This window comes from Dromaius novaehollandiae, chromosome 3 (assembly GCF_036370855.1).
Source record: "Dromaius novaehollandiae isolate bDroNov1 chromosome 3, bDroNov1.hap1, whole genome shotgun sequence".
In the NCBI taxonomy this organism is placed as follows: Eukaryota; Metazoa; Chordata; class Aves; order Casuariiformes; family Dromaiidae; genus Dromaius; species Dromaius novaehollandiae.
The window spans coordinates 76,254,889-76,271,329 of NC_088100.1; the positions used below are offsets into that span (position 1 = coordinate 76,254,889).

Sequence of the window (16,441 nt, forward strand, 5' to 3'; positions counted from 1 at the left end):
TAGCAGTCTGTTACACTTGCCATTTTAGAGGGACTGGCTGAGCCACTACAAGGAGCACCCTGAGAAACAAAAGCCCCAAAGCTGCAAGACCTGTTTTTGCTGGCTTTGCATGGGGCAGCCAGAAATCTGCTGCTGTTAAAACAACCATGTGGTGTCTAAAGCTATACAAAATATTTCCTGACACCATCCATGGCCAAGCAGGAGGCACCTGTGGAACTGCATGGATGCACCACCTCACAGCTGTCTTGCTGGGGAAGACAGAAGACTGTACAAGAGCAGGCAAGTGCCTTGGGAGAAAGGGACTCACATTGCCCCAGTTTGGGAAACACCGATGAAGAGAATTGTCCCAGAAGTATAGAGTTTTTTTGTGTTTGGTTTTAAAAGCTGTGCCCAGAAAGAACACATCAGTTTAAGCTTTTCCTGATAAGGGAGTACCTCAGAGACTTTTCTAGTATTAAATACTATCAGTGTAAGAAACCAACAATATCTAACTCACGAAAAGAAATAAATATACACAAACTATTTTTTTTAAGTCTTCATTTTTAAGAATTTGAGATGCCTGTGCTGCTTCTTCCTCAGGCTTTCCATTGATGTTGCTTCAAGGAATGCCTTAAATAAACAACAACGATGAGCATGTGGAAGAACAGATTGTAAGGTAATCAACAGTGTGCAGAATCGGCTTCTGTCAACAAGGCCTGACCATCTGATACAGAAGACCTAATATGCAGGACACCCCAGAAATTTGAAGCTTTTAGGGCATTCACATATACAAAATAATTGTTTATAAAATAAGCATTGATGTAAACATTTAAATATTACATTCTGCATTTAAAATATTCATACTTGAATATCTAAGCATTCTGCTTCAGCAAAAGAGATGCCATAAAAAAATGTTCTCTTTCATTCCAAGCAGCAACTGACTCTGCTCCTCCTTTTGTTATACATTAGACATATATATTATCTGTTGCTAAACACTCTTTCAAAAGGTACCATATATTCAATTTACATTGATTCCCACACTTCCAATATGGTTAGAATTGCTACAGATGATTATACTTACAAGAGCCACATTACTTGGAGAAAAATGATAATATCTTACCGCTATGTTTCCATTGCACCTTTGGGACTGGCAAACACCTGTAATTCTGTTTGGAATCAGCACATCCTCCCAGCAAGATGGACCCTTCAAAATAAAACCAAAGCAAGTAAGTGTTTTAATCTACTCAATAAGGAAACATATAAAAGTTGTTTTTTACTGTCTCTCTCCCTACCTCTAAACCCTGTTAGAATTTAGCTAGACAGTTTTATTATTTTATGCTGAAAAAGTACAATTGGATTACAAGACAACATTTATCAGTAAAGCTCAGTTACTGACAGGACATGCAGCCCTTCCATCCTGTAGTTAATGTTGTAAACAGGGGCATTGTAAAACAGTATGTTTTCTCAGCTTAAAAGTTCAGGCAGGGACTTCCTTAATTATGAATAAAAAGCTACAGACACGTCTTCTGGTTGAACCCTGTTTGTCTTGGCCTGTAGCTGACTAAGGGCAAATGGAAAAAATATGATAGTTGGAAGTTGAATATTTGGATGGAAATATTGGAGAATACAGGAAGAACAGGTGCATGCCTGTATTTTGCTGTTTAACTCTGTAAGTATTAAATGGCTGTATCTTCACTGAAATCTGACTTAGGCGGCCTGCTAATGTGGGCTTTGATAATATCTGCAGTAAACAAATTAGACTTCTTTTCATCAGACAATGCTTTAACATAACTAAAATACAACATAATGAAGGTATACAGTGAGGATTGTTAGTAAACCCCTGGATGTTTACATTAGTTTCACGATTTGTCGGTTGTCATTAAGGAGGAAAAAAAAACCCTTGAAAAGTAAAATGATCAACAATCCTAAACAAACTTTGCAATGACTTGTTGAATAGAAATAGTTCATTTATAAGTGCATTACAAAACAAGAAAGAATAGTAAATTTAAAGACAACTAGTTAGGTAAAACATAGCTTGAACATGTTTAAACTACATTGCAGGTAGACACATGGCGTGACTACATGTAGATGTATTGTTGACTCTGGGAGAAAAATAGCTGTAGTATAGTATAGTTAATACAACTCACTTTGCTAGGAATCATGAAAAAAATCCTGAATTCATTATTTAAAACATTTGAAAAATGAATTTTTCCAAGAATTTCTCCGGTGATTCTTGAACTGCAGTTTGCTCCATTCCTGTCTATTAACCATTTATTCTACTTGCACCTATGTAATAATTATAAGACTCTCAAAGTCAATGGTGTTATGGCAGTATACACACAAAAAAGAAACAGTCACAAGATTGCCACACAGTAAGATCTCACATCTCACGAGAAGAACCAGTTCTGCAAGCTTATGTTGTCAACCATAGTACTGATTATCTTGGTTTCAAAAGTAGAAAATATTTCAAGCCAATTTTTTTGCAGGTATTAATTCTTTAACTTCATTGGAGTTATTTCCCAAGTATTCAGTAGTTTGGAGGACTGGGTCCATAACCAGGCAAATGTAAGAAGGCATAATACCTCTTAAGCAAGAAAGAAAACATACAGAAGACTGTTTATAATATGGAGTGAAATTCTGGAAAAGTGGCTATTTAAAATGGATTTGAAACAGTGTGACCATGTTAATTATGCCACATTCTTATAGTATTTGAGAAAGTAGCAGCTGATTAGCAAAATATAATCAGGAAACCATCCTGAAAGACACCAAAACAGAAAAGATCTCATGAAGTATCCATTACTGTTAGAATTCAATGACTACAAGTAGCAGTGGAAAGATGACTTAATACAGCAACATCTTTTTATTCATTAGTAGTAACATCAATTTTAAATGAACTTTTCATTCAATTTATATGGTCTTATCTACATGGGAAAGTTGTGTGCTATATGGCATGGTGTGAACTTACAGTGCTCTCACTTTTCTGCAGTAATTTGCTTTAGACCTTTCTCATGCACACAAAGGTACTTTTTGCATGAAGCAGCTTTCTGGTGGAAAATGAGAGTATATCATCTTCCACTTAGGGCAGGCTAGAGCATTCACACAGGGAACTAGCAGTGCAGTCCCACACCACCAGTGCTACTGTGCTATACACTCACACTGTAGTTTACAACTTCCTAATGTGTCTATTTAAACAACACCCTATCCACCATTGCTTTACACATCATTAGTTACAACTGCGGGCATATAACCCATGAGAAAGTCATATGTATTTAGCTCTGTTGATAACATTGACTATGTTCTGGCCTTAAGCTAAGTCAACAGCATTTTATCTTTATTCTAACAGGAGTCAGATCAAGTTCTCTGTGGACAAATTGATCCAGCAGCAGAAGCCCAAGACTAGGAAGCAGAAGATCTTGGTTCTGTACCTGTCTGGCTGTCAGATGTAGGGGGGGGGGGGAACCCCAAACTAAGAACCCCACAAAATCTATGCCTCACTTTCAATGTTTATAAGCAGGAGGAATTCTCCTTTCCCACATCCATGCTTGGCATTCTTCAGGGTCATATTTTGTTATTATTAATGATAATGTAATATATTTGTAAAAGATCCTGTGTACTTGAGAATTTGAGTTTTCCATTTTCAAAAAACAGCAAAAAGACATACGTCCTTGAAAAACAGTTTGTAGTCAAAATGTTGCTGTTTCTTTAGCAACAGTGCTACTAAGCATCCTTGCTATAATTGTGCCATAATAAAATTAGGAATTCTAGGGAGATAAACACTTTGAAATGCAATTTTTGTTTCATTGTTTCTTGAATGTAAGAAAAACCTGTCAAACTGCAAATCAGCCAATCAGTTGCATTGTTGTAACACTCTGCACTCGGTAGTGTTTGTAATTATTAGTTTACTTTAATCAAGAATGCACTGTGAGAAGAACAAAGCCCTCTGATTGCAAGATTAAAGCTACTGCCCTTCCAGTACACAGCCACATGGTTCGAAAAAACCTACGCATCAAAATGAATGTATCAGAGCATACTTTTCCCAGTGTATAAATGGGAAAATGAAAGAAGAAAGAAAGAAGCATAAGGAACACCAGAATATCATTAAATTCAAAAGAAAGGGAGGCCAAATGTAGCTGAATTTCTTTTTACAGTTGGAGTGGGAACTTCTATGTTTTGGGTGTTTGTGATTGTTCTTTCTTTTTTGTGGGAGGAAGACAGGAAAAAAGTTGGCAAAGAACATATTAAATTTGAACTGAAACTCATACTAAGCATATGAAGAACAAGGAGGATTCACATACTATTCAGTGTATAAAGGAAGCAGTAGAAAACCATGTACTTTCCACTCTGCTAGTGCACAGTACCATGTACAGTACATCGTACTTTCAGTATATTTACCACCGGTACACAATATACGATTTTGTATTGTAGAATCGCAACTGAATTTTGGTCCTTTTCAATGATCACTTAAAAAGCCCATGAGAACAGGAGTATCTAGGGATCTCAGATGACAAATTATTCAAAATGCAGTTGCTGACAGAGCTGTTGACCTGTGAAAACTGGGAAAGGTCAGAAACAGAGGTCAGCAATAGAATCCAGTGATTCATCAAATAGTTTGAATCATTTAAAAGGCTGGAAACTATCCAGGTATTTAATGCTTTGAATTTTCCCTGCTTTACATTCTCCCCCAGTGAACAATATGCAGCAGAATATCTTTAAAACACATCCTTGTACCTGCTAATATCTACATGAGAGACATAAATCATTAAAATGTTGAGCAAATGACCCCACCAAGGGACAAATATTAATGCAGAAAGATTTTTAAAATAATGTAAGAAATAATTCCTGGTGCTTGAGAGGGTTTAAAATTGGCATACAAGTCACTGAGAAAGCTCTAAATCTAATGCTACCCATGCAAGGACTCAGACTCTTTTGGAAAGTAATGGCTATAGTCTTGCCTATATGAAAGCATTTGAAGAGCTAATCCTTGTATGCTGCCCCCTTCATCATGATTTTAATATCTTGAGGCAATAAGACAGAAAATCTCCCCCAAATACTAAAATTACTTTGAAAATTTGGTCCTTTTTTATTTTGTTTTTGCTGCACCATGACAGTGGCATCCACTGCAAGATACCACTATTCACTGCTTCCAGGGCCAGTATGGAAGGAAAATTATGACCCCCAAATATGAGAGCAACCCAAGTATATTCTGATGGCAAACAAACGTATATGACAGCTTAACACAGCCCATGAACACTAGAGGAACAGTGATGGATCCCACCTGTTGTCAGAAACATAACATATCTTAGCAGAGATAACAGTCTTTTGCTGTTGTTTTCTTCTACTTTTCTCAATATGTTTGAACTGGTTTTCATGAAACAAGCATTTAAGCCTAGGAAATTATACTATAAGGTAAAGGCACAGTTTCCTAAATCAGCATAGACATTTTGACTAATAAATATCAGAGCCATTTCCCTCAGCATCACCTGACTACAATTTGTCCTTCTCTAAAATCTAGCACTTTCCAAGTCTTTCATTCTTATTATGATAACTCCATAGTATTTCAGAGCAAGTGATTTGCAAGAAGACTACATACAGTCAAGAACCACAAGAGGCTGTAGGCTCCTGAGTGTCTCAGAACTGATGGGGAGGCTGGAGAGGAGTTTGCAGGTGACATATCCCCAAGAAACTGGACAAAATCTAGAGTCGGTGAAAAGGAATAATGAAAAGGACTTTTTATGGGATAGACAAACTGGTAACGATTTAGGCTAAATATTACTGGTAAACCAGTGCATGCACACTCTTTTCTCAGAATCTCTACCTAGAACATGATTTACTCTTCACTCTCCGCACTTATCACTACATTGACATTGTGGAATGCTGGGGGTGTTTGTTCTGAGTGTGGATATAAACCATTCAAACAAGAGCTTTCATCCTATTTTACTAGTGTAGTAATGCAGATGACAAATGAAGACTTTTGGATACAGTGATTCATATTTTATAAATTCTTAACAGGTTTAATTTAGGAGAACCATCTGATCATCTTTTCAAGCTCTTCTTACTAAGAATAATCTAGCTGCTTTATGAGTGATACTCAATTGGACTCAGCAAAAAAAATCACATGATGTGCTTCTAATGGTAAGGAGATTGGAGATCTCATTTCAATTCAGAACAAGTAAATCTATTTGAATCATAGCATTGTTGTAAAGCTCCATATTTATTTCAGATTTCTTCATATCTTGACAATTATGGATACAACTAGACTATGTTTATTAAATGAGATAAGACACTTATTAGATTTCTAGTGAATGCTCAGATATCATATAAGCATTATTACATTTTTCCTAAGTAAAACTGTATGAGTAACAGTATCCATTTTGTGCAAAATGTATTTCTTTAAATCCCCAAAGCACAGCTTAACAGTATCCACAACTGGAGAGGGAAGGAAAAGGAAAAATTTATAAAGACATTATTACCGATTTAGCCGAGAAGTTCTTGCTGGCCTTTTACAGATGTTCTGTTTACAGTACTTGGAATTTTATCATTTTAGAGATATAATTTATTGTAGGTTAAAACTGCCAGATTGACAACCTTGACAAATGACATTCTCTGCTCAACGACAAAGTGCCTCACTGAGGGAGAGGTAATTAAAGCCTACCCACAGTTTACACAGGCCTGCAAAAGCCACTTCTAGCAGTGAGAGAGTAATCTGTGTTCCAAAACTATTCATTCTTTGACTTTTCTGCTGAAAGGGGTGCCAGTTGATTAGGACATGCAGATGACAAGATACCTGGATGTAAGAGGCAACCCCTAATTTGTTAATTAGAGCAGCAGAGGAGTTCTTTCCTCCTGCACCCAGCATTTTAATAAATGCTACTGTGAATGACATGACTCTGCATGTCAGTCTAGGGTAGCAGAAAGAGTGTCTCCTACTACACACTTCACTGGGGGTAAAACTAACCAGTTTACCAGGGATTGACTTTGATATGAAATCTCCCATGCAGCAGAGTATGCAGTGTAGAAAAGACTATCAAATTAGTTCTGGAACTAGTTTTTAAGGGGTTTGTGTGATCTGAATGAGAGGACTGAAATTAACTGCTTATTTTACATAGCACATTAAAAAAACTGTCAGAAGAAGTCTTTTATTGACTTTGGCCAGTCAATAAAAACTTAAGCATGTGCATAGCTTTATTCATATGAGGAATAAGACTGAAGTAAAGTTACTCGCATGTTTTCAGTCTGTGTGGGATTGAACCTATTGATTTGATTTATGTTAGTATCTTAGAAATGAAACACTCCTTTCAACCAGAGTGCCCACCCTAATTAGGACATTGACAGTTTTATGTCAATAGTTATAACTCTTCCAAAACACAGTAGCTGACAATTTGCTGAACTGTATGCAGTTGTGCAATTAGGAAGACTTCCTATGCGCTAGTTATTTCAAATCAAAGATCGGAGAATCGTATCTCTAATTGAAAACAGTTAAGTGTAACAAAATAATTTCTATCATATATTTTTTGATTATGACTTTTTCATTCTAATCACAGATATTGTGTTCAAAAAGTTAAAATAAAAAATGTGAATAAGATGCTTTTAATAAGTTTTGGTCTCTCTCATTCTTTCATAGTGTATTATAGGACACAGATTTGCAAAAGTAATCCCAGTGATATCAACTGATGAATGAGTGCTCACTAAAAGACATCCAAGATAAAGATCTCCACGATCTTCTCTTCATCAATAATATTTTTGGAATGGGCACTGTGTTACCAATACAAACAATAACTGTATTATATGCCCCCCCAAAAGATTTATAAAGGTGTGGTTGCCAGACTATTTTGGTGGGCCCTCCCCACTAAAAAAGGCTGGAAAGAAGAACTGAACAAATGCAAAATGCAAATGCAAATGTATCTCAGAAACTGAACTGAAAAAGTCCTGCTGCTGCTTGACTGCTTGAATTGAATATAGTTAAACATTACTCCAGAAAGAAAAAGAGACACAATTTTGTAAAAGAAGAAATGGATGTAGATTCTCATAAAAAATGAACATTCAAATAATCTCCCAGGCTAATGATTTCTAATCTATAAATGCAAAATATATGATTCCTTATTTATTTGGATGGCATTAAATACTTTATCAGGAATGAAAGAAGAAAACACAGAACTGGATAATATTTTTACTAATTCTCTAAAAAGACCATGCATCCCTTGAAATTATGTCATTCACAAAATGACCCATATATTTGTTTAATTCTGAAGTGTTAATGCCAGCAAATCCCACTGAGGTTGCTACATCCAGCAGCAGCATAAAAAATGGACCTTCTGGCCTCAGTTGCAATTACTGTGGTAGTGACTTTTGAAAAGTCTTCCTGGAGGGAAGAGGTCAGATCACTGTGATCCAAGAACCTTACAGATCTGAGAAGAGAAATCAAAAGCTCAGAAGACATTTTCTGGACTGACATGGTCAGATGACTAGAGAAAGAAAATGTAGGAAAATGTAAAAAAAAATACAAAGCCATGAAGTAAAACATGGGAAGAATGCCACTGCATATTCACCATCACTTTCACTATAATTTAGGAACTACAGAATCCTCCAGGGTGGTTATAAGTTGTTGAATAATTTAAAGCGGTTTGTTTTTTTTTTTTTTTTTTTTTGTATTAGGTAAACAGGCAATAGATCAACTTTAAGTAATTCTCCATCCTATTGGGGATGTTGGGATCTACCTGCAGATTTTTCCTAGGATGTTAAAGAGATCGTCATAGCAGTTTAAGTCTTCAGATGGTGTAAGTTAGTATATCTGCACAGAAGTAAGAGGGATGACCAGGTGACTGTGAGACTATTTCTTCCATAAATCAGGGCAAATATTTGTCTTACAATAGATAGGTTTGATATGTTGAGAAACTTCTAAACTCAAAGCCAAAACTTTTGATTCCAAATTCTTCAAATTTCATAGAGACATTTTCTTCCTCATAGAGACATTTTCTATTTCTTTAGCCTTGGTATTTAAAGCTGCAGGTCATCAGAATGAGAGATCAGTGGTGAGGGGAATTATTGGATCCTAGTTATCATTTAGAAATGTTTCCTCAGGCTGTCTGAGCTGCCAGAATCAACTCCCTCTTCTACTTAAATTATTTGAAGGGATTCATTGTCCTTTCAAATAAACCTGTGGTAGGAGGGAGAATTAGGAGATTTAGCTATACATTAAAAAAAATATATATATTCTTCAGATTAACAACTTGATATGAACTTGCCTTATTATCAGGACTTAAGACAAAGAAAGCCTATCAGATCTGGAAAATGGATAGCTTGCTATGCACAGAGCCAGTCTAAAACTGGCTGGACCACCAGGCCTCTGCAGAATGCAAGAAGTCAAAACAAAAGGGCTCTACAACTTCACATGGTACCAGTATCAAAGAAAAAATCGGAAAAAAAAATCAAACCTTAGGAATATTCCAAAATAATAGTTTGATTCAGATATGGTAATTGCAAGACACATTGTTTGATTTTAAATATTTTTCCTTGAGAAGAATTTTGAAACCTTTTTTGACTGAGAGATGAAGCTAGAGCATTCCCATTATAGGCAATGCCTGGAGAACTCATCTGCCAATCTATTCCCTTTAATAAATATGGTGAATAGTCAACACTTCCAAGTGCAACAGTCACATCAACTATTCAGGCTGCGGTAGATATATACTGAGAGGCTACTTGCCTTTAGCTAATTCTTCCTGCTATTCCCTTTCCTCCTTCACTTCTCTGTGCTAACATCTACTGCTCCCTCATTTCCACTGCTTTTACTTTGTCTAAAAAGTGTCTTGCCCATTCCTGTGAAATGACCCATGCTGTGAGGATGCTAGATACTTTCATGAAAAAAGCAGGGATTATCAAAAATGCTGATGGATTCTAAGGACAAATTTCTCTAAAGAAGGTCTAAAGCAGAAACACCACTAGTGGCAGACTAACTTTTCATAAGGTGTGCAAGCAATTTTTTCAGTTACTGCAGTTCAATAAAACTGTAAAATCAAGATTACACACAACAGTATCTGTAGAAAATAGATTGGTATACAGTCAATTTCTGATTTTACACATAATCAGCAATCCTGCAAGACAAACCTTTATCAATTTCAACAATGTTCGAACATTGTTCCATAGCAACAATGCTCCTATGTTCCAAAGCAAAACTAATAGGTTACCCAAAGCTTTTCTAAAAACCAAAGAACAAGCTATGTTAAAAGCTGTTCTGATGTTTGCTACTTTTTCTGAATGCTACAATTGTTGTAAACTTTGCATACACACCAGAGCATTCATAGATGAATATGTCCCTTTTTTTCTTTTGGAAATGTTGAGAAATACAGGAAGACATGCATCAGATAGATTATTCAGATTCATTTGAGGTTATGTTGCAAGCTTGTTTTTTTTTTTTTCCTGAAGCTAAGATTTTCACCCAAGCATGGTCCTGCTAATTCACATAAAAGAAATAAAAAGACCACTCTTTAAAAATTTTACACAAGCACTTTACTAGTTATTTAATGCTGAGTAGTTAAAGAATTGAAGCAGTGCCAGGCAAGTTAGTAAAAGCTTTATGACAGATTCCATCCGTCACACAACCCTCAGCCAGCAGGCAAACATTTAAACGTACACACTCCAATTAAAGTAGCTAGTATAAAAGCCCAGGAGACAGCAAAGAAAAAGGAGGAACGGGGACCATAGAGTAGAAAATAAAAAAAGCAGAAAACAGAAATAAAGGCAGGTGCACATTCACCATTTTACAGTGAAACCGCTGCTCGAACGTTACATGACAGTTACTACAGGACCTCTATTCACTGCATAAAATCCCAAAGCTAAGAAGCTATTTTGCATTATTATATCTTAATTTTATCTGAATCTGATCTGCTATGATAAATTCCTTGAAGTATGCAAGGATTGATTTAAAAAAGTGTCTGCAGCTATCTCCAGTAAATTAGAAGCCTGACCTCTAGAAATCTGACACAAGAGCAAAGTTCAGGACCTTGTCTTTGACATCAAGGTACTGCATAGGCAGGGAGGAGTTAAACCTCTTCATCCAAAACAGCCAGTGAATAATACTATTGCATAAAATATAGGTATGTTCTAGCACCAGATTCCCAGACTTTTTCTTTTCCCCAAACAGTGCTTTAAAGGCTGCAGATCAGCCTTTCTCTCTCTCTCTCTGGCTGCAAGAATCTTGAATTATATTCTGTGTACTGGCACAGCTTCAACAGAAGGGACGGAAAATACTGGTCAATCTTTATGGTTATCACCTAAATCATAGAAGAGGTAAATTTGAACCATATCAGGCTAAGGAGGGATTTGAACCCAAGTCTCACATTTTCTATCAGAAGTTCTCAAGTAGGCCACTGTGTATAGGCAAGGGGTGCCTCTACCACCTGAACTTTGTGATGGCCCAATCTTGTTTGTGCACATGATGTAATCTCTGTGCATATCTACCGGATCAGGCTTTGAAGGAGATCAAGTTAGAGAAATGGCTAATTGCTTTATCCTGCCTGCTCTGAATTGCTCATTTGCTTTTAGGAATTGACTTACTTAAATAAGAGCAATTTTAAGCATGGGTAACTGCAGGACACAGGAACAGGAGGAAATAAAAGGAATGAAAGACACCTGAAGGTTTTAAAGAGCAACTGAGAAAGGCATTATTTGGATACCTCCAGTCTGCATCAACCCTGCTTCAGACTCATCAGTGCTTTTCTAGGTTTAACTTTGGTTCACTTCCACACATTAGACTGAGATACTCTCTGGTATCAAAATGACTAACTCTCTAGTCATAGATGTTACATCCAAAGTCACTTCACAAGTGTTAGAATGTATAGGAATAAGAGTTATCTTTTAAAGTAACCCACCAAGATATTCGGAGGTGGATATTTCAGGAAAGACCATCAAGAAACTACAGAAAATGCCACTTAATTTCATGGAAAACATCTCATCGAATTCTGAACAGTGTGAGTGAGAGAGAGATTTCAGTCTTGTAGTCATGATATCTATGTTCAGTTATGGAGATTATGACTTGCATTCAAATTACTGAATCCATTTCAGGCTAAGACCACTTGTGAACTAAGTATGCTAATCGCTTCTTAGATTTAGAAACAATCAGGACCTCAGAGATAAATTCAGGATACTTCTACATTGCCTTGACAGCCATTGCAAACAAATCTGCATTTCTACAGGCTTTATTACATTTTATTCTGAAGACAAGAGTTTTCTGTTATTGCATTCTCTTTTAGTAGCTGTTTCTTTTGTCACAGGGAAAGACAACACATATATTATTTAAACAGTTAGCGTTTTATAATGCAGGACTAGCATTCTAACTATCAGTATGATGTTATTTTCCTTGCCTATGGCTCAGTGTAAACCATGACAACAAATAAAATTGAGCTGATTAACTAGAATTAATACTATAACTAATTCACTGTTCAGTGCCTATGAACTGGCTTAAACAGTACTTTTTTATTTATTTATCATCATCATGCTTAGCTACAACAAATTTAGACCTTACAAAGGAATCAAAGGTCACATGCAAGATATAATAATGATAAAGCATCAGGAATGGGCACTTCAATTTTAATCAGAACACAGGGGTCATTTAATTCATAGTCATTCAATTCTATGCAATTATTGTTTATAATTGTGTTCTACTATTCCAGTCCTTACACATTTCTCAAGCTATTTTTCATTGTTATTTTGTGCTCTTTATTTAAAGTTTTCATCTGTTTTGGTCTGAAGACAGATTACAGCTGCAGAGCAGTTTATAGTCCCAAACTGAAAATATGTAAACAGAATTATTATAATTTGAGGTGATGGCTTCTTTCTGCAGACCAAAAACACATGCAGTCATATCACCACTGAAGAGTGCAGACTGTAGACGGGAGAATGTAGTGGCATATCTCCTTGCCCTGAAAATTGACACCTGATACCATACAGTGGAGGCCTCTGCGGAAAAACTAGTTAATCGTCTTCACGCATCTATTTTGCCCCATCTTTGAAGGTGTTTTGCTGGTCTATACCTAGATGTTAAGAAAAGCTATAAAAAAGCTGCCATCTGGAGTTAACTATTCTTTTGATACCAAGTTAAAACAAGATGTGATGTCTCTTCTCATAGCTGCATTAATTTGGAATAACAACAATGGCCAAAGTTAGTAAAATGTTACATTGTAAATACATAGAACTCTACATACCCAAGATGAATATACTGGTAATAGGAGTACTATTTTACATATCAATATTATATTACCTTCCCTTTAATTTATAACAACATTCTTCCATTAATACCACTTCACAATTTCGGAATTGTCAATATGGGGTCACAAAATTTTCTCTTATGCAATTTCTAGAAGTTTGCACAATATTGGAACACAAAGCAAATATTCCTGAGCTATTGTGCATTCAGACAATGTATCTAGATCTGAAAGAAATGTTAAAAATTTGAACAAGATAGATAAAATGAAGAACATATTCATGCTCTCTGATTACTGAGCTCTCACTGGCTACTTTCTCCCAAGCTTCCTCAGAAAGAAGAATACTTTTGAAAAGATGCCTTGTTGTCTAAAGCTTTGGCACTACCCAACGCAAAGACTATGCATACACATTTATGCATGATAATTATTCATAAGCATTTAATTATACTGTGCAAATATCCATGCACTGCATTAGACAAATTCCCATCAGGTGTAACTCCTTTGAGATAAAGAGTGACATAAAGACAGAACGCAATCCTGTTACAAGCAGGAAAGAGAAGATGGCAATTTGATAGGAATCAATTTGCTGTATTATAGAAAGCCTTTGTGGTCCAGAATCTAGTAGGAATAGCTCTGGACTGGGATTTGAAAAACCAGGGTTCTGTTCAGCGCTTTATCACTTTCTATTGAGTGTCTTCGGGAAAGACACTTTCTCTCTTTGCCCACCAGTTTCCACATCCTTAATATATTAATTTCCTTCATGATATTTCCTCAGAGCTATTGAGAAGTCCTCACTTTTAAATATAGCATAGTGCTATCTATATTATTAGTAACAACACTGATTTAAAAATAAATATTATTATTACAGAAATGAAGCCTTATTATTGTTGTTTTAGAGGTATGTTTCCCATTAAAATCAGCAGGAAGGTTTCTTCTCTACTCAGATCAACAACAACAACAACCAAAACAAATCCCTGAACCACTATTGTCTGTGAGTATTAAAAAACAAACATTTAAAATATCTTCGGCTGTTTACCTTAAGCAAAACTTTACATATTGATATGTATATTTTACTTCTTTTCAGAAGATTTAAATTTCATAAAGAGTGTATATCCTACTACACCAGAGAAAACTTGACTTGATTTTAAGCTCAGAAAAACAAACTCTTAGGTCTTTCACAACCACAGTTTGCAATTAACTTCTCATCCTTAATGCAAGTATAGAACTTATCTATCAACTCATGCATTGTCACTTTTGTCTAATTATACCACATGATCACAGAAAACACACTACATTATGGAAAATATGAGTGTCGGTGGATCTCCATTCATCTACTATTTTAAAACCCTTCTTTGAAAAGCTAACTGGGTTCAAACTGAGTGGAAAAAAACACTTTAACAGCTTCTCTATAGCTGTTTTATGTTTTTCATGATAGCAGTCCCTGTTATCTCAAACTGATATGCATATGCCAGCCATATTCAGGCTTGTCTCATTTCTTATAAAAGCAATGACCTTTCAAACACTTTCCTTTAAAGAAAATAACCACAAACAAACATGTAAGTGCCAATGAAGTGGAAAATTAGCCTTTCGAAACAAGCAACCCACCCTCTTCTCCATATTAAGAAAACAGTAAGATTGAACAAAAAAACACATGCTGAATCATGTACGGTTGATTTTACTGTGCATACTCCCAAAAAGTCCTTGACATTGCTAATGTTTGCCATGCACATAGGTCCCAGAGCCAAACCTCCATCTGGAAGAGATTTGAACTACCATCCAGAGGCATTTCAGGATCCGAACCAAAAGGTTTACAGCATTACAATCTAGTTAATTCTATTGCTTCTAATTCCAGCTGGACTTAAAGTCTTATCTCTGCACTCCAGGCCTTCAGATACAGCCTATCACAGTAACACCAATTCCCAGAGAATTCAACTCCATGACCCAGGTGAGATTAAATCCCTCCAGATAGCCCAAGTAAATGGCTCATAACTCGTTTCTGTCACTTTCACTAATGCCTTTGTACCGGGAAAGAAACCAGCACAGGTGTAAATATCTACAAATTATTAACTGCACTTTTTCCCTTGACTTCTATCAGTGATTTCAGTTGTCTGGTTCCTACTGAGAACATCACAGATATTTACTAGCTGAACTTCCTCCTTAAATACCGTGCGAATCAACCACTGGATATTTGTACTTTATCAGCCTGAGTGTTGTGACACACAGATACACAGATATAAACAAATAGATTTAGAAATACTGAGGGGAAGAGGAGATGCATATTTGATACTAGTTGTACTTAAAATCCCTCATATCGCATAACTGCAAAGCACATTAACGGTCAAATACTTTCACCCAAAAGAAAGCAAAAATAAGCCGAAGGGCAGTCATTCAAGTCCACTCATCAGGAAATGCTTACTTTAATGAACTGAAGATATAATTTCCAAATATTCTTTTAGGACAAGTGGAAGAGAAATGAAATAACTTCTCCTGGAGAAATTGTGAATTAATATTGAGAAATTCCTGTGCGAATTAAAGCTAAAACCAATAAAAATACAGCATAACATCAGGAATTACTCTTAGAAATAGCTACTGTCAAACAAAAGTTTTGTTTATTTTTACTTTGTGTTTTTTTTCAGGGAAGGGAGGAGTTTGGAGGGGAGCAAGAGGAAGGGGAAAAGGAAGAGTATAAAATAAATAAAGGATTTCTCAAATTAGTCTCTAGCATTGGAAGGAAATCTGTTCCAACAGAAGACTCTTGAAGATCTAAATAGGAAAAAGAAGAAATGTTTAAGTGGTCTGGACTCTGTAACTCCAGCGTGCTGGAGTTTGTCTGTGCAGAGCACTGCAGAGAGACAGACACAGCAAAGCACGCCACCTACCAGAAACATGGCTCTTGTCTTTCCAGCACAAGAAATGGACAGCTTACATCCTACAGCACATTTGGAGGTGGTAAATACCCGCCCTCGAACAACTGAAGAAAGATAATGCAGGTCTCCTCCAATGTCTCTATCAGGAATTTCCCTTCAAAAACAGGGCAGAACGAGGGGTGAGGAGTGTCCCATAAGCAGGTGAGAGGGGCAGGCACTGATGGTCTATACCACACAGATGCAACCGAATTCCCAAACCAGTGGGTGACCAGCAGCTGGGGGCACTGGGTCAGTAACACAGCAATCAGCCAGTCCCACACGAGAGCCGCAGGACATCACACTGGACCCGTGTGCTGAGGCAGCACCTGGATGACTGGCAAACCCTGGTGAAGGGGCTGA

General features: G+C 36.4%; 1 protein-coding gene across 2 annotated transcripts in view; it reads right to left on the minus strand.

Annotated features, from left to right (window-relative positions):
* The window catches only part of PRKN (parkin RBR E3 ubiquitin protein ligase), an 812,113-nt gene that overhangs the window by 421,518 nt on the left and 374,154 nt on the right, over window positions 1–16,441 (minus strand). For both annotated transcript variants that reach the window (XM_064509220.1, XM_064509219.1), the window contains exon 5: window positions 1,100–1,183. In XM_064509220.1, the coding sequence (XP_064365290.1) occupies window positions 1,100–1,183 (84 nt within the window). The remainder of the gene's footprint in view (window positions 1–1,099; window positions 1,184–16,441) is intronic.